This window comes from Exserohilum turcica (genome assembly GCF_000359705.1).
Source record: "Exserohilum turcica Et28A unplaced genomic scaffold SETTUscaffold_8, whole genome shotgun sequence".
Taxonomy (NCBI): Eukaryota; Fungi; Ascomycota; class Dothideomycetes; order Pleosporales; family Pleosporaceae; genus Exserohilum; species Exserohilum turcicum.
The window spans coordinates 1,609,813-1,631,405 of record NW_007360299.1 but is presented as its reverse complement, the minus strand read 5'-3'; the positions used below and the strand labels follow the sequence as shown (position 1 = coordinate 1,631,405).

The following is a 21,593-nucleotide window of genomic DNA, read 5'->3' as shown; positions in this document are numbered from 1 at the left end:
CAGACACACTTCAAGCACAAACTCGTATTTGTAAATAAATCTAGTTAGAACGGCCTCGGCCAAAGTCTTACATAGCCTCGAGCTCACTAGACTCTAATGGAACAATAATAATAGACCACCACACACACCCCTGGGTTACTTACTTACTTGGGTGTATACTTACTTACGTACTTATGTCATGCATGTCAGCGTTCTAAGCGCCGGCGCTTGCGCGGAGGCTAATACCTGTTAGTAAGCAAGCGAGTTACTTAGTGTATTTTATCCTTTTTTTTGTTTCTTTTTACTCCCCGGCAACGTGGATTAGGGCTTGTATGCAAGCAACATGCAACATGCATGGGGGGGAGAGGACGGGTATTTTTCCACAGCCAATCGGTATTGAGGTTCCGAGGATTGCGCCCTGGTGGCCCCCCCCCCTACAACTCTTGCATGTGCATGCTGTTGGATGAATAAGGCGGGCGTTAGGCGTTCCTCTCTTCTTCCACCCTGTTCGTTTCGCTTTCAGCTTTCGAATGCGAGGACAAGAAAAAGAGGCGTCGGATGGCCCCGCTGCTGTCTCCGCCTCCGCTTGCGCCCCCCCCCCCCCTTCTTCCATCGTCTATGTCTTATGCAACATGTGCGTGCGCCACGGCTAACCGTCATCTTTTACTGATTACTTGTGCTAAACTGCGGTACTGCAGTCATACCTGTTGTTATTTTAATTTTTTTTCCCTGGCTACGCCACATGGATTATTTTGCTCCGTGGAGGCCCTACATGACTTGCAGCCCCCCTGTGTTACATTGGCTAACCAAGGCTGTGTGGTGTTTACTGTACGTCGGGGGAACGTGGTCGATGCAATGCAAGACCGAGAGGCCATGCGTCCCTTACATCAGCCACAAATGACGTGAAATTTCCTGGCCAACCAACGGGAAAATTTTCTGTCTCTCTTGCTGCTCAGCCGTTCAGGCAGCCTGCTATTCTAGGAAGGAAAAAAAAAGGGAAAGCGAGGCAGAAACTTGGAAATAGATTAATAGGGCGTGGAGGATTGGTGGTGCTGCGCGCGCCCTAGAATAGCGCTGCTAGCTTGACGCTCAAGACGGCCCAAGACATGTGCGCGCCAGGACAAAAGTAGTGAATGGTGGCCGACGTTGCAGATGCAGACGAAACATTTGGCCGCCAACACACTGACAGAAGGGCTGTCGGAAATGACTAAGCGTCTCGGAACGCCACTGTCTTGTGCGGATGAGGATGGCGGATAGTGACTGACTTGCTTTCAGGGTTCGGCGGGAGAAGACAGGCCTAAAAGTAAGACGGACACGATGATGGGGGCCCAAATCCTGCATGGCCTGATTATGGAATCCGAAGGAGACGGGCGAGGCTGCTACTGTACAGCCTGCATCAGCACGTGGTGGTCTAGCCCGTAAAAAGAAAACGCGAGACCCTCGTGGTGGTTGAGAAGTGATCTGTTTCCTAGCAACGAAATCAACAATCAAGTCTTTTCTCTCCTTCAAACAGCTCACTCACTTTTTCCAAGAAATCACTGCGATTTTGAGTATACCCACGCAGACAGAGTCATGGCACCTCCCGCTCCCCTCACAACCATGGAGTGGTCTACCCTCACCCTCAATGTCCCCACAGAGGATACTCCCTCCAACCCTATCCCCTCCCATGTCGAGACGTCCTTCTCCCTTGCTACGGAGCAATGGACGTCTCCGACTCTACACGCCTCTCCATACCTCCAGATCCACGGCCTCTCGCCTGCCCTCAACTATGGCATGCAAGCTTTCGAGGGTCTCAAAGCAACTCGGCACGACAACGACACCATAACCATCTTCCGCCCCGACTTCCATTACCGGCGCCTCACACACTCGGCTGCCACAATCGGGCTGCCCACTCCCCCTCCTGAGACCTTCTTCGCAGCTCTCAACCTCCTCATCCGCTCCAACGCCCACCTCCTGGGCCCAGCAACCTCATCCGCAATCCTCTACATCAGGCCTGTCCTGATTCCTACCTCGCCTCATCTCACGCTCACACCCGTCCCTACAACCGTCAAATTGGCAGTATACGCCCACGCCGCGTCGACATATCTGGGCGTGCGCCCCATTCCAGCGTGCATATCAACGACATACGACCGCGCGGCGCCGCTCGGCACTGGGCACGCCAAAATCGGGGGCAACTATGCGTCGGGAATCCTGCCTGCACAGGCAGCCATGAAGCGCGGCTTCCCCATGCAGCTCTTCGTCGATGCGCGCACCCGTACTGAGATAGAAGAGTTCGGCTCGTCAGGCTTCGTTGGTATCACCCACGATGGCACCGTCGTGATTCCGGATAGCAAGCAGGTCATTGATAGCGTGACGAGCGACACACTGCAGACCCTTGCCGCAGAGGTTTTGGGGTGGAAGGTCGAGCGGCGCCGGGTACCTATTGAGGAGCTCGCGAGCTTCAAAGAGGTTATTGCTGTTGGTACTGCAGGTATGTTACTCTTCTTCTCCTTTCATTCTTTTTTATATCATCTCGCCTGATGCTGATGTTGCCTAGTCTCTGTGCTGCCCATCTCAAGCATCACAAACGAAGAAACGGGCGAGAAGTTCGTCTACTGTGAGAATGGAGAGGCCGGTCCTGCTGCCAAGAAACTGAATGAGGTTATTGGAGATTCTATCAGGGGAACTGGCGAGGATAGGTTTGGATGGCGGTATGAGGTGACGTTCCCAGATGAGATTGAGGTCAAGGTGAGTGGGGACATCGTCACTGCCAAGGATGGGGTTGAGGTCCAGGTGGAGGAGCTACCGGTTGTGGCTGAGGCTCCATAAAATGGTGGTGTTCGGTTGAGATGAGTAGGATTGCCAAGTCTTGGCTGCTCGCGCCACCCGCCAATGGCAGCCACCCCGCCGCCCACGGAACCCGAAGCCACCCCGCCAGCGGGAGAATGGCAGGTGGCGCGGGCTCGAGCAGAGCGCCAGATTTAAGTACGTAAGACCTAACCATCTCTATCCATTTCTTGGCATTAAACCCTGAGGTCAATTCCTGCAGAGACAGGTGAATGAGAAATACTAGTCCTTGTACACCAAATTACCCATCTGTGACACTGAACTATAGCACTGCAAAATCCTTTTCTTTCAACATGAAATCCTCATTGTGAACTGCCAGAGCTAAAGTTCCAAAACATTGTGTCTTTCACTACGTCAAGATATACGCAAAAGGTTGACACTGGCAGTTTTTAGAGTGATTTTGGCATGCATGAGGCAACAGGCTCTACGTGCGACTCTGCGAGTCTCGCGAGATGTATCGGTAGAGGTCGAGTTCGACGTTTCATGAGTATACCGAGGTGATGTACTCTACCCAACCTATACCCAAGCTCCTACCACTCTTACCAAATTACAGTACTTGGTCCATGCGACGTAACCTCTACACAACACTACCCAAGGTTTGGTAACCCCTACATAGCCTACTCAGTTCCTGTCGATCCCTACCCAGTCCGGTACCCGTACCCATTGATCAGCCTAAGTTTTTTATGGGCATGATCTTCGATCGATGATGCACCTTCGAGATAGTCAAGGATCTTAGTCTAAGATTGAAGTGGAAGAAGATCTGTAGCAAGAGTGAGGGTTGGAAGTTTTGGTAACTTTACAAAGCAGTTTATTTTATTCGATGCACGGCGTACTTTTCGCTTGCTTGTGCTTTTGGTATAAGGTTTTATCTTGTCATTCGATGTGTCTGACCCAGCTGGTCTTGCACATGTCTTTTTGGCGATCTATCTCTCAGGCACACTGCCTGTTTTTGTTTGACTTGTTGTCAATGGAGGGAGTTAAGCGGATTGGGTTCCTTCTGCTTAGCTCATATACTAGCGAGGACGGTATGCAGTGTATGCATGCGGCTCGGGGCTGACTTCGCGATGATTGTCGGCAGCTGGTGGCGGGCGAAGTCGGAGCTGCTCTCTGGCGTCACCGGTGGGAGAAGAGTCGCGAGACTGTGCGTCCAGAAAAGGGTTGGCCGCGGTGACAGAAACACGACCTCTTTGTTTCTTCGAGACGGGGTTCATCTCTCGGTTTTCCTCCACTTCAGAGTTGCCCGACAAGCTGTGGTGGTGAGGTCCAGCATGTCCGAGCTTGCCATGGCAGTCATCACAGCGACGTCTGTGGCAGCAGCAGCAGAGATGGCGCGACAGCCACGAGCGCGGCATCTTGGCATCTGGACCTTGAATGAAGCGACCAGGATGAACAATGTTCCACACAAGAATGGCCAGCCACATTGGAGTCGACTCCAAGACGTACAGGACGGGCTCATTACTTGGCAGAGGGTTGCTTGCGCCCAGGCCACCGGAGAACTCAGCGAGGCGGTAGACGATGCGAATGGTGATGGCCAGCAAGCATGCGTAGAGGGCCCAGATCAACCATTTCCAGCCGCCTGCCTTGTCGGCATTCAGACGTCCGGCTCTTTCTGCCTGAAGCTGGTCGCGATGAAACTTGATGACCAAGCCCAAGAACAGAATAATGAAGCCCTCCTGCATGCCAATACCACCCATGTAAATGTTCAAGCCCTTTTTCTGAGACTCGGGACTTGCGCCTGGACCAGCCATTCCGCCACCGACGAGCTGAATGACAAAGGAGAGAATGTCCAGGGAGACGAAGATGAGAGCCAGAATAGAAGGCGACAGGACCCAGACCTTGCGGGTGGGCGAGTAGAAGTGGACGATGCGAGCAAAGACCATGTATGCAAAGGCATTGACCCCTGGGGAAGGATGTTAGAACGAGAAGGTATGGTCGTCTTTCAGTTTGTACTTACAGATGGGCGCTACCAAGACCAAGATCTGAGCAACAAGTGCAATTCCAGCAGACTGTTGATCCTTGGAGCCAAGAGCGCGGAAAGCATAGGCAAAAGTCTCCCAGAGACCAGCCATTATGATGACCCAGCAGAAACCATTGCGATACATGACCGCCTGACACAGGTGCGCGAAGGTGATGATTCCAAACAAAACGGAAAAGGCCACTGCTGCGGCGAAGCTGGGGAAGTATACCCACAGCGCATTGCATGCCGTCGCTGGAACGTAGCCATCGACGCCAGGGGTGACGTATGAGGGGAAGCCCGGCGTGCACGTCTGGACTGGGAGGTCGAGCGAGAGAGATGGGATGGAGGGCTTTGCAATTGACGGCTTTGCAATCGAAGGGAGGTCCAGTGAGAAGGGCTTGATGCTTGGAGCGTATGGATCATCGCGGCGAGCAGGCGCAATAGTGGCTTCAGGCGGCGAGGCGAGGCCATGTCGAGCAGCAAGTGCCAGAGAGGGGGCGGGAGTGGGAGTGGGAGTGGGTGAAGCGGCAGAGAGAAGGGGCAGCAGCAAGGTGCTGAGGAGCGCAAAGGAGAGTCTCATCGCATGAGCGACACGAGCGTGTGTGGAGTGTGGAGTGCGGAGTGCGGAGTTGGTGGCGAGCTGATGTGGGATGCGATGTTCCTCGGCGAGGCGAAGGGGTCTTGTTATGGATGCGAGCGAGGGCGGCGCTGGTGTGGTTGTCGTGGACACTGAGGCTGAGTGGCAGAGGACAAACACACTGGAAACGTAGGCGCCTGTGCCGTGTGCCTAGGAAGGCGCAGTCGTGTTCCCCAATCGGGGCCATGATACATGCATTGTGTATAGTGCTGGGGCGGAAGTGGCTTGCAGGGCGGGCAGGCCGCCCTTTGCCTGAACCAGGCCTGCAGAAGACGGGCACCTGTTCGGCGGGCAGTAAGCCGGCGGCTTTCCCATGCCATAGATAGAGTCGGCTGGAGGCTCATCCACAGCAGAAAACGGCGCGCGACGCTGTCGACCAGCGGCGGCGGCATGGCGTCGAGCGGCGGGCGGTATGCGCTAGTCCCAGCGCAGCCTAGCCCGCGTGCTGATTGGCTGGGCGTGGCGTGGTTGTCTTGGTGGTAAGGCTCGTCCATCACTCCATCACCCCTTGATGAAGCTGCATAATAATAGCCGGCACTACACCAGGTTCGCCATCCTCCCAGCGCTTCTCCCAGCCAACTTGCAACACGCGAGGCTTAGCCCGGCTGCCCCATCCCTAGCGCTGGGCGCCTAACGCTCTGTCAGCATTCCTTGCCGCATGCTGTGCCTCCTCCTGACAAGTCCCACCACCACATGGCCAGCACCGCAGGGCACAGGTTCCAGAACAGGATGCCCCCCGCTGACTGTATGCCCATTGCTAATTGCGTGCCATGGGCTCCGGCTAGCGCCAGCAAGGCCGCCGCCTGGATACGGCAGGCCACGAGGGAGCCCTCCATGCAGCCAGATGCTGTGGTGGGGGCATCACGTACGACGTAATATGAAGCAGCAGAAGCAAGTCACAGGGAGTCGACCAGCACCCGCTCCCAGCAGTCACTGCAGCAACCATGCCCCTCTCATGTCTGGTTCGCGACGAGGCTGCCTTTGGCCCGGTCGTTGCAGCGGTGCCCGCCTGCTACAACGGTTTCGACTTTACGCTGTTGTTTGAGGAGATTTTCCTGTCCCTGGTCCCAAATGCCCTACTCACCATTCTGCTGGTATCAAGGGCGTTTCAGCTTCTGAGCAGAGGACCATGTCCATCTACCAGCAAGAGACTGGACCAGTACTGGGTCAAGCAGGTCAGTTCCTCGCTCACTCCACCATGGATCCCTGCTCACTGACCTTTGCTACAGACAGCACACATCGCCTTGATCTTCATCAACGCCATCAAGCTCCTCGTCCTCTGTCTTGTGGCCCCGCGGACCTCCTTTTCCATCCCCGCCGCTGTCCTCTGCGTGTTCGTAGCAATATGTCTGCCGATCCTGACACATCTGGAGCATTACCGAAGTCCTCGCCCGGCTTCGCTCCTCTCTCTGTATCTCGGACTTATACTCTTGTTTGACGTTGTCCGCACCCGCACGCTTTGGGTCATCCAGGACAACCGGCCGTTTGCCATCACCTTCTCTGTCGGTGTCGGTGTACATCTGGTCCTCTTCCTGGCTATTAACATCTGTTCCAATGCAGCCACCACCGACCATAGACTTCCGCGTGAGACAAGAGCCAATATCTATACTAGAGGCCTTTTCTGGTGGCTGAACCCGCTCTTCTGGCTGGGCTTCAAGACCATCCTCGACGTTCCGCGTCTCCCAGCCATTGACACTGGCTTGCGCTCACAGGACTTCTTCGAAAAAGTGTGGTCGCAGTGGACGACCTTGCCTCGACGCACACCTGGCACTCTCCTCAGGCTTCTCTTCAGCTCGCACAGGAATTTCATCCTTGAAGGCGTGCTACCTCGTTTGGCACTATCTGGCTTTACCTTTGCACAGCCGTTCCTGCTTACCCAAGTTGTTTCTTATGCTACTGCTGCTCCTGATACTCGGGTGGAGAAGCAACTGGCATACGGCCTTATTGGCGCTACCGCCTTCATCTACATCGGCATAGCCATCGCTAATGCGAACGCTCAGCACAAAACATATCGCGTCATCACCAAGCTACGGGGTACCTTGATCTATCTCATCTACACCAAGACTCTGACCGTCTCTGTCCCGACCGCACAAAAGGGTTCCGCCGTCACTTTGATGAGCGCTGATATTGAACGGACTGCCAGCGGGCTACGTTTTATGCATGAATGTTGGGCCAGCTGCATTGACATTGGTCTGGGCATCTTCCTCCTGCAACGACAGCTTGGGCCTGCGTCCGCTGCACCTGGTGTCCTCTTCCTGCTTTGCAGCGCAGTCGGTCTGCGAGTCGCTGCAAGCATGGGACAGCGCCAGCGTCTCTGGATTGAAGGAATTGAGAGACGCATCAAAGCAACCTCCGACACACTCGCAGCCATCAAAGAAGTCAGAATGGGTGGGCTACAAGTCGTCATGGAGAAGAAGCTGCAAGAACTCCGCCACGAAGAGATCAAAGCATCTCGTAAGTTCAAGAACGCCTTGGCCCTCATCGTCTGTCTGTCGTATACCACTGCAGCCATGGGACCAATCTTCTCGTTTGGCATATTTTCTCTCTTGGCAAAGCGAAACAACACCACGCCTGTCACAAGTGAAATTGGCTTCACGGCACTTTCCATTTTCTCGCTGCTGCGAACTCCCATGGCTATGATCCTGGACGCCATCGCTGGTCTTGTCGCAGCAATCGGGGCGATTCAGCGGATAGGAGAGTATTTGGCTCTCGACAGCCATCGCCGGCCACTGTCTCCGCTGAGTACGACGACGTTGTCAGTCAACTTGAAGGGCATCTGGCCACCTATATCTGAGAGAAAAGGTGCCATCACCGCCACACATGTCTCCGCTGGCTGGAGTGAAGAGCAAGGATACATTATCCAAGACGCGACATTTTCTATCACACGAGGCTCTTTGACCTTCATCGTCGGCCCGGTAGGCTGCGGCAAGTCGACACTGCTTCATGCGATGCTTGGAGAAACCACTTTCAATGAAGGACATCTCCCAACGACTCTCAACAACGCCGCATTTGCAGGCCAAACTCCTTGGCTTATCAATGATACTATCCGCAACAACATTGTCGCCACGAGCATATTGGACCAGCGCTGGTATGGCACGGTTCTCGACGCATGCGCTCTTCGTGACGACATCGCCCGCCTACCTAACGGAGACTATGAGATTGTGGATGATGGCGGCTCAAACCTCAGCGGTGGCCAGCAAGCCCGTGTTGGTCTTGCTCGAGCTGTGTACTCCAGGCAGCCCGTTATCATCTTGGATGACGTTATGAGCGGGCTTGATGCCACTACAGAAGAGATCATTTTCACTCGCCTATTTGGACCTGATGGCCTACTGCGGAACAGCGGCCAGACAGTCATCTTTGCCACCAATGCTCTGCATCGTCTGTCTTCAGCGGATCACATCATTGTCTTGGCCGCTGACGGCACGATTGCTGAACAAGGCCCTTATTCAAAGCTGGGATCTTCAATCTCAGCATACGTTCAGGCTGGAGAGAAGGATGTCGAGCACAACGATTACAAGGCCATCACGCTCAGCGCTCCTATGGAAACTCAAACAGCGACGCAAGTTGTGGGGCAGCAACGGCGCACCGGAGATTTCACCGTCTACAAGTACTACGCACAAAAAGTTGGTCTAGTCAATCTCGCTCTGTTCTTCTTCTTTGGAGGCATATTCGTGTTCGCCCTCATCTTCCCGCAATACATTGTCGGGTGGTGGTCAGCGCACAACGTGCATCATCCACACGGTAGACTGGGCTTATATCTCGGAACATACTTTGGCCTCTCATGCATCGCCATTGCTGGCCTAGCAGCAGCATGCCTAGTGCTCATCATCAACATGATGCCGCGTGCTTCATCGAACTTTCATGATGTACTTTTGCGCACCACTCTTGATGCACCACTCTCTCTCTTTGCAGGCGACAACGCTGCTCACCTCCTCAATCGTTTCAGCCAAGACCTCCAACTCATTGACATGGAGCTACCTCTGGCTCTCTTCAATACTTCGATCGAACTGATCTCGACGTTGGGCAATCTCGTTGTCATTGCCGTCTCATCTGGCTATATCGCTGCCACCATGCCAGCAGTACTTGCTGTCTTCTTCCTCCTGCAGAAATTCTATCTCCGTACTGGTCGGCAGCTTCGTCTCCTTGACATTGAAGCAAAAGGCCCACTCTTCTCTCACTTCCTCGAGACACTCTCTGGACTGGCCGCTATCAGAGCGTACAATGCGCAGGAAGGTTATGAAAGCCGATTCTTGAAGAGACTCGACTTCTCACAAAAGCCTTTTTATCTTCTCTTCTGTGTCCAACGCTGGCTCAATCTTGTTCTCGACTCGGTCGTCGCAGGAATTGCCATTGTCTTCATAGCCATTGCTGTCGAAACCAAAGGCCACATTGCCCCAGGCCTGATTGGAACTGCTCTCGTTAGTATCATCAACTTTAGCATCAGCACCAAAGCCCTTCTCGAGAATTGGACAAAACTCGAAATGTGCATTGGGGCAGTGTCTCGCATTCGGACCTTTGCCCTCACAACCTCTTCCGAACACCAATCTACGGAAATTGCTGAACCCCCGCCCGACTGGCCCTCTCAAGGCCATATTAGCTTCTCCAACGTCACTGCAGCCTGGAAAGACCGCCCGACCATCTCGAATCTCTCGCTGGAAGTCCTGCCCGGCTACAAAACAGCCTTTGTCGGCGCCTCCGGCTCGGGAAAATCCACCATTCTCTCCTCACTACTCAACCTCGTCCCCCAAACCAGTGGTACCATTGCCATAGACGGCATCCCACTCGACATGATCCCCCGCCAAGCGCTGCGCGAGCGCCTCCTCACACTCCCCCAGGCGCCTTTCCTCCTGCCAGACTGCACAATAAGGCAAAATCTCAACCCCTTTGCCCTCGCCAGCATATCCGACGAAGACATCTTCGCCATCCTTGCCAAACTCAAAATGTCAGCACTGATATCCAATCTCCCCAACGGCCTCGACACCAGCACTTCTGCAGCGACCTTCTCCATCGGCCAGAAACAACTCTTGTGTCTCGCCCGAATCATCCTCCGCCACCAACACGGCGGCGCCGGCCGAAAACTCCTCGTCATGGACGAGGCAACTGCGAGTCTCGATTTCGAAACCGACAAGATTGTCCAACAAGTCCTTCGAGACGAGGTCTTTGGCCACGACATGACTGTTGTCGTTGTCGCGCACCGCATGGAAGGTATCCGCGACTTTGACTGTTTCGCCGAGGTAGGCGAGGGCGGCCGCCTCCGTGACGTGCGATCGCACTTGGAAAGCGGAAGACTAAATGGGTTTTTGGAAAAGGAGATTGCTGGGTGAGCCGATTTGTAGTAGACGTTTGTCATGTAATGTATGTATACTGTTGGAGACCAGACCTGCTGGATGCGATGTACATATGGTGGAATACTGTTTCTTTTGTAATTACTAATGAGTGCTTTTTGTTATGCGATGGTAGAGTGCTGTATTGCATGTTGAATACCCATAGATTTTAAGCATTTTGTTGTTTTTAGATATTCGTAATGTTGATTGTATTCTTTGGTACACGGATATATCGCTATAACAGTCTCTTCACTCACGTATATCTACATTCTGAACTCCAATGTCTGTGCTGATCCTCCACACGTATTCTGGACATCAGTATAACTCTACTTCAACTCAACCCTACACAACACCAGTACAACACAAACGTAATCGCCTCATGTATCTTACACATTGCCAAAGCAGGTACACTAATAGCTACAAGCTTTCAATCCTGCAACACAACACTCATCCCATCCCCGCCGAACCAGACCCCATCACAATCACCTTCCACACAGCAACACCACTCAATCACACGCGCCACTCTCTTCAATCACCAAGACAAATACATTTTCCCAATAAATAATCGGGCTTGCTAAACGCGATCTCTCTAGACAAAACATGCGAGTGTAAAGTACAATTACACCTGCTTATTGCGGCTTAGGTATATGTATGCTATCGCACTATTTTCTTCTATTATCTTGCATATTGTATGTGCGTTGCCATGTCAAGGTCAGGTGGGGAAAGGATGGTACGCTTGCGGGTCTGTTAGGGGGAGTGAATAGGGGGGGGCTGGTAATGTAGTGATATTTCTGGCTTGCTGAGCGTGGAATGAGGATGGATGGGTATGTGGTTGAGTAGATAGGTGGCTGAGTAGTCTGCGAGGAGATGTGTGGATGTAGGCGTGGGGGGGGGGTTTTGTGGATGACGGTGAAAGGGGGGGAAGGGGGGGCGATGGACAGGGAGAGAAGCCGAAAAAGATAGGGACGATGAGGAAGAGGAAGTTTTTGTTTGAGGAAGCAAAATAGGCGTTTTTTTTGGTAGGTACTCTGTGCGTTCTGGATTTTATGGCGTATGCATGCCTTGTTGCAACTAGCAGTTCATGTAGTGGCGTCGTTTATATCTAGATGCATATTGTGCCAGCGATGGGGCGTCATAACATGAAATCTAGGGAACAGGCTAAGACTCGGGATCGGTGGGTATATGAGGCTGTGATCGTTGGTACATTGGTGGCAACGATAGCTATTCGGATGTGGACCTGCGCTAGGTATCTGATATATATATACTCGGACTTATTGTCAGACGTGTGAGTCGTATTATACCAAGATATCGAGAGTGATTTGGCTGGAGAACTGGGACATGGCGATGTCCAGTTCACTAGTCAAGATATATGTATCTACTACATCCTTTTGCACCGCCGAGTTTTACACGCAAGAAACCAGCCGCATTTGTCCTTTGAAAAGATATCTTCTGCGGTTTTCACACTACTACTCTAGATTGGCGCAGCTTAGAAATCAGCATGTGTATACATAAGCACTGTTCATACACATCTTTCCAACTGCCAAACAAGCACGCTTAGATATGACGTTGCTGCGTGTAATACTTAGGCGTGAAGACGCGTGTACCTTCATGTTTTTTCCTGCTCTATCCATCTAGGCCACCCACACCCTCACCACTGCCGCGATAGCCACGGAAAAATCCCTGGTTCCTCTGCTTCGCAAGAAACCGGTAGTGAGCGTACAAAGGTTAGTTGAGATTGTGTTAGTAGCTCACTCGGTATTTTGCCTATTGCTAGTGATTTAAATGACGTGCGTCTTTTTATGTAGTATTAAAAAAAGGCTCTCCCCATGTACGTAGGTATGCGGGGTGTCAGACTCAAGCGTTGATTTTTTGTTCTTCTTCCACAGACGAGAGACCAGGTGGAGGCTTGGGGAGAGATGGTACTGTTTCAGGATTAGTGTGGTGTGGAGATAAGGGAAGGAAAGGTGTTGCGGGAGTGGTCCGGTGAACAGGTGATAGTTGGACGTAAGGATACCTTGAATGCTGGTGTAGAGTGTGAATGGCGTCATCATCTGATATACAAGCTATAGCACGAATGGTGAGCATTTGCTATTGATAGTGAGCTGTGTGCTATTGACAGCGATTGTAGACGATGACGCTCTACTTGCATGTTAGTATTAGGCTACTTGATCACACGTCGACGCCTAGACACGTGATGGCGGGGTAGTTTGGAAGAATTGCCGCATAACGTACTTTTTTTTAGTACTGTACCCTTTATGCGTTATCATCGACACCAGGTCCCGTAAGCTACTAATGCTGGGGGCTGTTACATGTTGGCGTCACTTCTAAAAATTAGGTTTCAAGATCCATTATCCTGTTCGGAATAGATGTATACTGGAAGTACTATGTCCTATAGCACGGCAACCCCAGTCTTCATACTGTGTTGTGTGCTGAATACTGTGAATGGAGAAGATTTTAACTAGTTGAATTCAATCGAGGCACAGAACAGAGACGAGAAAGAGTATACCAGTCCCAATCTATCTTTCTGTTATGCTCAGTATCTGCCACCTGGCCATACAGCTGTCACTAATATATATGCCGTCTGCTGAACTCTATGCCGCCTGAGAATACGACGCCGTCTGCAGAGCACTATATCTTCTGCTGACTACTATGGCGTATTCTCTTACACTGATGTACCGAACATCTCACCGGGCATGGCAGCATGAGATTGGAAGGATCGTGAGAGAATTGGAGGATCGCAAGGGAGCTCGGGGTTCATGTTCGCCGCGACCGAGGAGCTCGGCCCTTTTTATATTAACTTACCGTCCTGTCTAAACATGTTCTAGATCTGTGTCTCGATTTTTATTAACTATGATCGATATACGACTGTTCTAGATCAGCCACGGGATGTATATTAGGACACTGCGCGTAGCCATGGCTACAACAAGCATAGCTCGTTGGGAGGGAAGAAGCCAAGCCTAGAGTGTAGTCTACACGGCGTTGCTCCAGCTGACTTTGTGATGAAGATGCCGGGCGGCCCCTGTGCCGACCCCTGTCGATTGGGTTGCTTGAACGGCTCGACAAGTGCGCAGGAATGCGGAGACATGGTACGATGGCAGCGCGTCTACAAGTACACGTATTACCGCGGCGGCCTTGCCGTACACAGTCAGGTTCTCCGCGGGAACGCGCCGTTCCAAGCCTACTGTAAAACAACTGCATGTGATGGAGCAGGTGAACGAGCAACTGCAAGTGCATGCATTCAGGGGCTGAGGAAGCTCTGCTGGAAGCCCTGTAGCGTCAACAAAAAAGCTTGTCGAGGCTTCCAAGACAGGCAAGTCGACCGTTTGGCAGCCTGTGCCGAGTCCGTTGTTGTGCGTGGCGGTGGTTACAGTTTGTGGCTGAAGTTTGATTTGCGTAGAAGAGTTAGACGCGACCTCGCACCAGAGCGCTGTGAGGGTGTTTGGCGCGGTGTGGTAGCCTGGTTTTCGGAATGGCGCGGATGGGGATATTTTGTTATGCAGTGTCCATGATGCGTGGTGGAGGTAGGGCACCCGTCTCGGTGCTCCAAGCCGGCTGTCAACGCAACGCACATGTAGACGCGGCTCGCATGGCCATGGAGGGCGGGGCAGCAACAGGGCTGGATGTCCACCAGTCAATGGGTGGCTGCTTGGGGCTGGTGGTGGAAAAGCCGGTTGTTGGACCGGACGCGTGCTCGAGTGGTGGACAATTCGGTTTCCAGCAGCCAACTCCCCCTTACGCCAGGCGCGCTAGCGCCGAACGGGCTAGCGCCTTTATGCGTAGCGTCACATCCTCCACAGTCGCCAAGCTACCACCAACTCCCCCACAAAATGCACACGGCACGAGCACAAAGAGACGACGTCGATAGCGCGCGGCGCGGTCGTCGCAGAAATGGACTCGCAGACGCCGCCGGCCCGGAGGTACAGGCTGCGGCACAGCCCCAGCCGCCTTGTCTACAAGGACGCCGACGCTCAAAGAACAAATCACGCCAGATTCGCCGACGCACCTGGATACGCCCACCCGCCGGATGGCACCGCTTTGTGGCTCCAGCAGTGTTGTGACGCCTAGGGCGTCTGCACAGACGACTTGCAAGAGCATGCCCGGGTCGTGTCAGGGCTGTGCTCCACGTGGTGGCGCACTGCTGCTCGCTCCCTATGGCGTGTCGTGTGGAACTGCATCAAGACAAGATCACCAACGTCCCGCCACCTCTCAGACCGCCGGGCTCTGGCTCGCTGCTTCACGCCATGCCCGCCTTCCTTTTGCTGCAGCATCTCCTTTGTGCCCATAGCAGCGCTGCACACACCCCGCGACACCTCGCAGAGTACCCCTTCACCTCCATACGCACGGGAATCTGGCCATCACCCCAACAGCGGCCCTCTTCACTGGATATTCACGACATCGACACGGGCCCCTTCACCACAACAGTCACGGGTTGTCGCCTCACCAGCCATGGTGTTTGTATGAGGAGAACGTACAAGCACCGCCCCGCCTGACCCCGACCCGCTTCGTGCCGAACGTGCAAAACACCGTACATCATGGCCAACCCACTCGCCATGCTGGGATTGGAAATGTCTGAGAAGCGCTCCCCCACACCGCCCGATAGTACGGGTACGTAACGCCCACGCGCAAACCGCACGAGTCTCACTAACCTTGTGCTCTCACGTGTAGAGATCTCATCCGTCTACAAGGCTGGCTTGATTCCGCTGGGCGTATTCGCCTTGATGAGCATGGTATCAGTAACTACGCTACTTGTATTCATCATGCAACGCATGATATCCTGGAGGAAACATTACAAGCAATACGTCGGCTACAATCAATATGTCATTCTCATCTACAACCTGCTGCTGGCCGATCTCCAACAATCCATCGCCTTCTCGATATCCTTCCACTGGCTCCGTATCGACAAGATTGTGCCGTCTACCGAAGCGTGCTTTGCGCAAGCCTGGTTCCTGCAGATTGGCGATGTTTCCAGCGGCTTCTTCGTCCTAGCGATTGCTATACATACTTGGTTGGGCGTGGTCAAGGGATACAAAATGCCGTACAAGTGGTTTGTTGTGTCAATTTTGGCCATTTGGTCCTTTGCGCTATTGCTCACGATACTGGGGCCGGCAATGCATGGCACCCACTACTTTGGTCGTGCCTCAGGCTGGGTAAGTTGCGCATCTGGTCTTGGCGACGTATCGAGGGCAAAACTAACTTGCGGCAGTGCTGGGTGTCGCACTCGTATCAGAGAGAACGCCTCTGGCTACACTACTTCTGGATTTTCATTGTCGAATTTGGAACCATGATCATCTACGCGCACATATTTTTCCACCTACGCGGTCGCATCCGAAGTATCATCGCAAACGACACCAGCAAGCTTTCACGTGCAACAAAGTTCATGGTCATGTACCCTGCTGTCTACATGGTCCTGACCCTACCCATTGCCGTAGGGCGCATGACCGCCATGAACGACGAATCCTTTCCAGATATCTTCTTCGTTATATCTGGCAGCCTTCTCACATCGTGCGGCTGGATTGACGCACTCCTCTACACTCTTACAAGACGCGTGCTGGTGTCTGGAGATATGGGCACCGGGCACTATTATAACAGATCAATCACACGAACGCTTACCAACCCCGCGCGCCCAGGCGATGGCCAGAATTACGGCCTCCAGACCATGAACGTCAAAGATTCCGGTGCTGGAGCGCACACCATTACAATCACCGGTGGTGCCCAAAGGATGTCGCGCATGGGCGACCACCACCGCTCACGCAGTTACGGTACGCGATCACGACACGACGACATGCTTTATGACGAAGAAAGCGCGACACGAGCAGGATCACAAGACTCGATCATCAAAACATCACAACCAAATGGAATCAACATCATCACCGAAACAAGTGTACAAGTGGAAACTGCAGAGGACAGAGACTTTGATGCAGAGTCACCACAACTAAAAGAGTGGAACGGGTCTTATGGTCTTAACACATAGCGACTCTCTAATACGAAATGTAAAAAAAAAATAACGGTCATTGTACACCAACAAAAAAAAAGTAGGCGTTAGACCGGCGCTTCAAGCGTTACAGTGACACGCTGGCGCGAACCCTATTCACTGGCATCTCGCTCCCGACCTCCTTTTTTCTTTTCTGTCTGTTTTCTCTCTCTTTTTAACTTTCCTTTACCACCCCTTTCATTTCTCTTTTCCGTTCAATTTGTTTCTCCCTTTTTTTTCTGTTTTTGTTTTTGCCCCCAAACAGCAACAACAACAACAACAACAACAATCACAACAACAATCACAACAACACCTGTGCCGCAGCGCACTGGCTACCAAGCGGTAGTAAAAGAGAAACATGTTCCCTCTTCCTTTAGCGTTCTAGAAGATACCCATGCCAGATACGCATCAAAATGTTGACTTGATACGAACGAGCTAGTCAGAAAAGAAAATAACAGTAGTAAACAAGAATAATAATAACAACCCCGAAATGAACGTAGACAGGAATAAAATTCATAACAACAACAAAAATTTGAAGACACAGTTCGATTTTTGCACAACCCGCTAAGTAGCAACTGAGCAGGCTGGCTAGCTACATAGTTTAGTGCACACGCACATGTGACGACACGACACAGATCACAGATGACAGATGACAGATCATAGATCTCGATCGCAGATCTAGAGATGCAAAAGATCCTAGACGATACATGTGGAAATAAGTAACTAAGCTAAGTAAAAAAAAGAAAAAAAGGAAGATTAAGATCTAAGATTAACGTATGGACGTGCGTAATATATATGTGCGTGCGTAAATGTACGTGCGCTGCAAACAAAAGTACTCGAGCCAGCCACCCGCACGCCACAGTTTGAAAAAGCGTGGTCTGAGTGTTGGGGTCTACCCTTGCTTTGCTTACTGGTTACTTGATTGGTTGTGTTGTGTTGTGTCGTGCGGTGTATGTGTGTGTGTGTATCGTCATATACGTAGAAGAAGAACTTGGCAAAGCACAATGTGGATGGATGTAGGCACGTACGTATGTACGTAGAGACTTATACAGATACACACACACCTACACATGCGCGCGCGCACAGTGATATAGATAGCTAGGTATCTGCGCCAATGAATCAAGAAATTAGGGTTGGAAAAAAAAAGAAAAAGAACAGACGTGGGTTGGGTTAGGCATACGTACTAAACCTGCGAAATAGTCAAAATGTTGAAATGCGAAATACAAAGGTTAAGCAACGCGCTTCCTTGCATAGTATGTCATATCATATCGTATCGTGTTGTATCTACTCATTGATCGCAAACATGGGGTTTATCTATCTATCTATCTATATCCATCCATCCATCCATCCATCCATTCATCCGTAAACATACATACATACATACATAGTTACATACATACATACATACATACATACATACATACATACATATAGATATCTCCCCAACACCCCCTTATTCCCTCATTCCAAATTTTACCCGATGACTAGAATATTCATCTCGGGTGATAAGTAACAACACCCAAAAAGTGTCTCTCTCCCGCATTTCCGTATTTCCGCTCCACCACACCCAATCTGTATTGTTTTTTTCTCTCCCCCCGTCTGTCTCGCCATGTCTTGGAATATATCGAAACCGCGGTAGTCTCTTAGAGTCTTGCATTTGAATTTTTCTCGCGCGCTCTCTCTCTCTCTCTCTTTTCTGGTGTGCGTATAATTCTTGCTGTCTTTGTATATATATATATATGTGTGTATATATGTGTATATATATAGTTATTTGTCTACAGCGTGTACAAAAGGTATATACCTATCGCCACATGCAACGCACGCCTGATATCCAGGAAGAAGTTTTTTTTTGCACATGGAGTAAGATATGCGATTTTTGTTTCTAGTGCCGGGGGGTCTAGTTGGGTACTTTGGTACATAGTTGGTATGCGGTATCTGTTGTCCCTGTGGGCACTATGTAGCAACAAGCATCAGCATCAGCATCAGCATCAGCATCAGCATCAGCATCAGCGACTTCTTGTGTGATGAACATGATATCTCTTTGCTGGGATTGTACTGCGAGTTTTATTGCATGGCCATCATCCTTTCTGGATAAGCTGTATGAACTGAAAAACATAGCTACATATATCGATATACGCAGTATGTAAGTCCATACCCCAGTATCCGTGTAAGCGGGCTGTATTATCCGTTATCTGAATCAACATGCGTGCAGACAGCGAAGATTTAATTAGCCAATCTAACAGTACGCAACCCCCCCTCCTGGCATTTTGCGGGGTGCGTTTCCAAGCATAGTTGAAACGAGGTGGGCGGGGACAAGGACGGGAAATGTAAGCTCAGTCTGCAGGGTGCAACATGTGTAAGAAAGAAACATGTGGCTCTATTTGGGGACATGGCTTGCTTTGTTTTGTTGGAGAGTTTGGTCTGGTCTTTTGTTGGTTATACGAGATGCGTGCGCTTTGCGGTGTGTGGGTATGTGGTGTTGCAGTGCAGGGTTGACTGTGTCTGTGGATCGGCGGGACGAGCGTGAATGCGAGATGCGTGGGTTGGGGACGTGGCAAGGCGCTGGTAGAGTGTGAGTTGTAGGGAAATGCGAGTGTATAGATTGGTATTGGTTCTATTGTTACTACGTATGCAAAGGTATCGTGTGTGAGTTGTGATATGGTACAGTAATATTACAGTTTGTTGGCTGGCGTTGAAGCATGTAACAGCTTCTGCGAATCGTTTCCAACGAAAAGCCCGCAAATTTGGATGGGGATGGTTGGGCGTGGATGGGTTGGCTTGCTTTTCAGAACAGGCTCCACAAACTGGATGTAACGGCACCTGTAGAGCGTGCTTGCGAACGCACGGAAGGCGTGGAGATGATTGTCTATTCGTGATGCGCATGAAACGTTGGAACCAACAAATAATTATTATTGTTGCTTGGGTTCTCCGTTTGAGCGCATTGTTTCCCTCGTAGGTAATTGGATGCGGGATCTCAGATTCTTCAGGGCCTGTGGCGGCGGCATGTTATCAAGACTGTAGTCACGAAGCTGTTCAGCACTCGAGCCATCATGATGTGCTCCAGTCTCGTCATGGATATTCTCATCGTGTCCCTGAACCTCTGTCTCGGGCTGGCGAAACCTATGATGAGGCGGAGTGTGTGCAGTAGCCTGTGCGAGCTTTTGTTCTGCGAGCTGTTGTTCTAGAATCGAAACCTTGGTCTTGAACTCTGACAGCTCCACCTTTTGTTTAATGTACCGTAAAAGCACCGCCTTTGTTTCACGTGACCGCTCTCGCGCCCTGGCTTCTCGAATCCTTGCATCGGATACAGAACCGGCGGGCATGCCGGTCGGTTCGTGTACCAGTTGTGCGTATTCGCGCTCAACTTGTTCCCGGTGCAATGCACTGTTTTGTACAAGCACAGTCTGGGCCGATAGCTGTTGCTGCATTTGTATAAGCTCCCGTTCTCTCTGGGCTATCTGGGCATCTCGATGCTCAATATTGTCGTGTGGCGAATGCTTTGGCGGAGGCGGCGTATATTTGTCTAGGGGCGCAGATTGTGTATGCTCTCTTGGAATCGGCACGTCTGACTGATGCAGGCGCTTCGCAGGGGCTTTTGAAGGCGGGTGCGTGCTTCCGCGGAGTTCGTTGGCCTCGCGGTCGCGCGCGCGCCTCTTCTCTGCCCCTTGAGGTTTTCGTATCTCAGGATTGGGTGACAGGCGCAGGCCGTTTCCCAGGCGCACATTGGGCTGTAGAGTGCCGTCGATAAGCGTGCCGCGAAAAGTCTGCAATGCTTCGGCGATCTGCACGCGATGCTGGTACTTCAACTGGGGAGCGTCGCTGAAGCGAGTGGACACTGGGCGGCTTCCGGAGGGGCCAAGGGCTAATTCAACGCTCTCAAAGGGCGGATCTACCACGGACACTCGCTGTCCGTCTTGGACATTGCGGGCGAGGATGCGAAGCGGGTTTTGGCCTGAGTTGCTGCCGTCCTTGCTGAGGGTCGAGTTAGCGCACTCCATGGCATGGCATTGCAAGACGCGGCCAACTTACTTGATGATGATGAGGCGCTTCATGAGTGGCTTCGCGGCCCGCATCTGCTGCATCTTGGGCGTAGGGTCAGCGACAAAGTGCGCGGCAATCTTCATGCGCGCCTCCAAAGCATCATGGGGGCACCACCCAAAGGGCAGGATGAAGACGGAGCCATCGTCAAAGTAGGCCCAGCCCGGAGGATACTTGGGCTGGCTGCGCGCGTAGAGATTGCCCAGGTTGACAGAGTTGTTGGTGGGTGGCCGGGCCAGGCCGTATGGCGGCACAGTGCCCCATGGCGGGATGCTGTACAGCCTGCCCAGGTTGACAAAGTTTCTGCTTGCTCGGCGGAAGGACATGGCCTGGCTGCATGCGCTGCCTCGGCCTACCTTGTGTTTCTACAGTGTCGATCACAGGCGCAGCGGCTCGTCGTGTGTGGATGCGTGGCAGGCGATGCGACCATTGCAGAACGGCGATGCTGCGTGGTGGGTAAGTAAGTGACTTGGGGCTATGCAGAAGCGAAAAAGCGCATCATAGCCGGCCGTGTCGTCACCACCCACCAGCAGCGGATGCAGCTAGGCGAGGCAGTGAATAGCTCCGCTGCATGCGATATTGCGGCGAGGGGCTCCAAAGACGCTTGTGCCTGTGCCTGTGCCTGCTCCGGACCGACACGTCAGAGGCATACATGGAGGGTAGTGGTAGGGTGGATGCAGTGGTTGCGGCGGGAAGCGTGGCGTGGCTTGGGAAGGATTCACGATGCAGCAGACAATTTGCTGCGCACGAGCCTCATTTGGCAGGACAGGAGTACCGATCTGCCACTACCCCTTCGTTGATCGACATATATCTTAATTGCACTTCACATCACCGGCCGCCTGTCTCGACGAGCCCGCTGCG

General features: G+C 52.2%; 6 protein-coding genes across 6 annotated transcripts; 4 read left to right on the top strand and 2 right to left on the bottom strand.

Annotated features, from left to right (window-relative positions):
- The first annotated feature begins 1,232 nt into the window (after positions 1–1,232).
- SETTUDRAFT_166058 (uncharacterized protein) lies at positions 1,233–3,031 on the top strand. Its single transcript, XM_008032878.1, has 3 exons — positions 1,233–1,447; positions 1,502–2,449; positions 2,516–3,031. The coding sequence occupies exons 2-3, from the start codon at positions 1,579–1,581 to the stop codon at positions 2,785–2,787; spliced, it is 1,143 nt and encodes a 380-aa protein (XP_008031069.1). The 5' UTR covers positions 1,233–1,447; positions 1,502–1,578; the 3' UTR covers positions 2,788–3,031.
- Positions 3,032–3,818: 787 nt separating this feature from the next.
- On the bottom strand, positions 3,819–4,874 carry SETTUDRAFT_99534 (uncharacterized protein; the record flags this gene model as incomplete). Its single annotated transcript, XM_008032877.1, has 2 exons — positions 3,819–4,705; positions 4,760–4,874. The coding sequence occupies 2 exons, from the start codon at positions 4,872–4,874 to the stop codon at positions 3,819–3,821; spliced, it is 1,002 nt and encodes a 333-aa protein (XP_008031068.1).
- Positions 4,875–6,318: 1,444 nt separating this feature from the next.
- Positions 6,319–10,723, top strand: SETTUDRAFT_174334 (uncharacterized protein; the record flags this gene model as incomplete). The annotated part of the gene is made up of 2 exons (XM_008032876.1): positions 6,319–6,574; positions 6,629–10,723. Exons 1-2 carry the CDS (start codon positions 6,344–6,346, stop codon positions 10,721–10,723), a joined length of 4,326 nt encoding a protein of 1,441 aa, XP_008031067.1. The 5' UTR covers positions 6,319–6,343.
- Positions 10,724–14,192: 3,469 nt separating this feature from the next.
- On the top strand, positions 14,193–14,588 carry SETTUDRAFT_35499 (uncharacterized protein; the record flags this gene model as incomplete). The annotated part of the gene is made up of 1 exon (XM_008032507.1): positions 14,193–14,588. The coding sequence occupies one exon, from the start codon at positions 14,193–14,195 to the stop codon at positions 14,586–14,588; it is 396 nt and encodes a 131-aa protein (XP_008030698.1).
- Positions 14,589–15,255: 667 nt separating this feature from the next.
- SETTUDRAFT_24058 (uncharacterized protein) lies at positions 15,256–16,694 on the top strand (the record flags this gene model as incomplete). Its single annotated transcript, XM_008032443.1, has 3 exons — positions 15,256–15,328; positions 15,389–15,870; positions 15,927–16,694. 3 exons carry the CDS (start codon positions 15,256–15,258, stop codon positions 16,692–16,694), a joined length of 1,323 nt encoding a protein of 440 aa, XP_008030634.1.
- Positions 16,695–19,310: 2,616 nt separating this feature from the next.
- SETTUDRAFT_166054 (uncharacterized protein) lies at positions 19,311–21,247 on the bottom strand. Its single transcript, XM_008032875.1, has 2 exons — positions 20,724–21,247; positions 19,311–20,666 (listed from the first exon to the last, which is right to left on the bottom strand). Exons 1-2 carry the CDS (start codon positions 21,056–21,058, stop codon positions 19,604–19,606), a joined length of 1,398 nt encoding a protein of 465 aa, XP_008031066.1. The 5' UTR covers positions 21,059–21,247; the 3' UTR covers positions 19,311–19,603.
- Between the last annotated feature and the right edge of the window lie 346 nt (positions 21,248–21,593).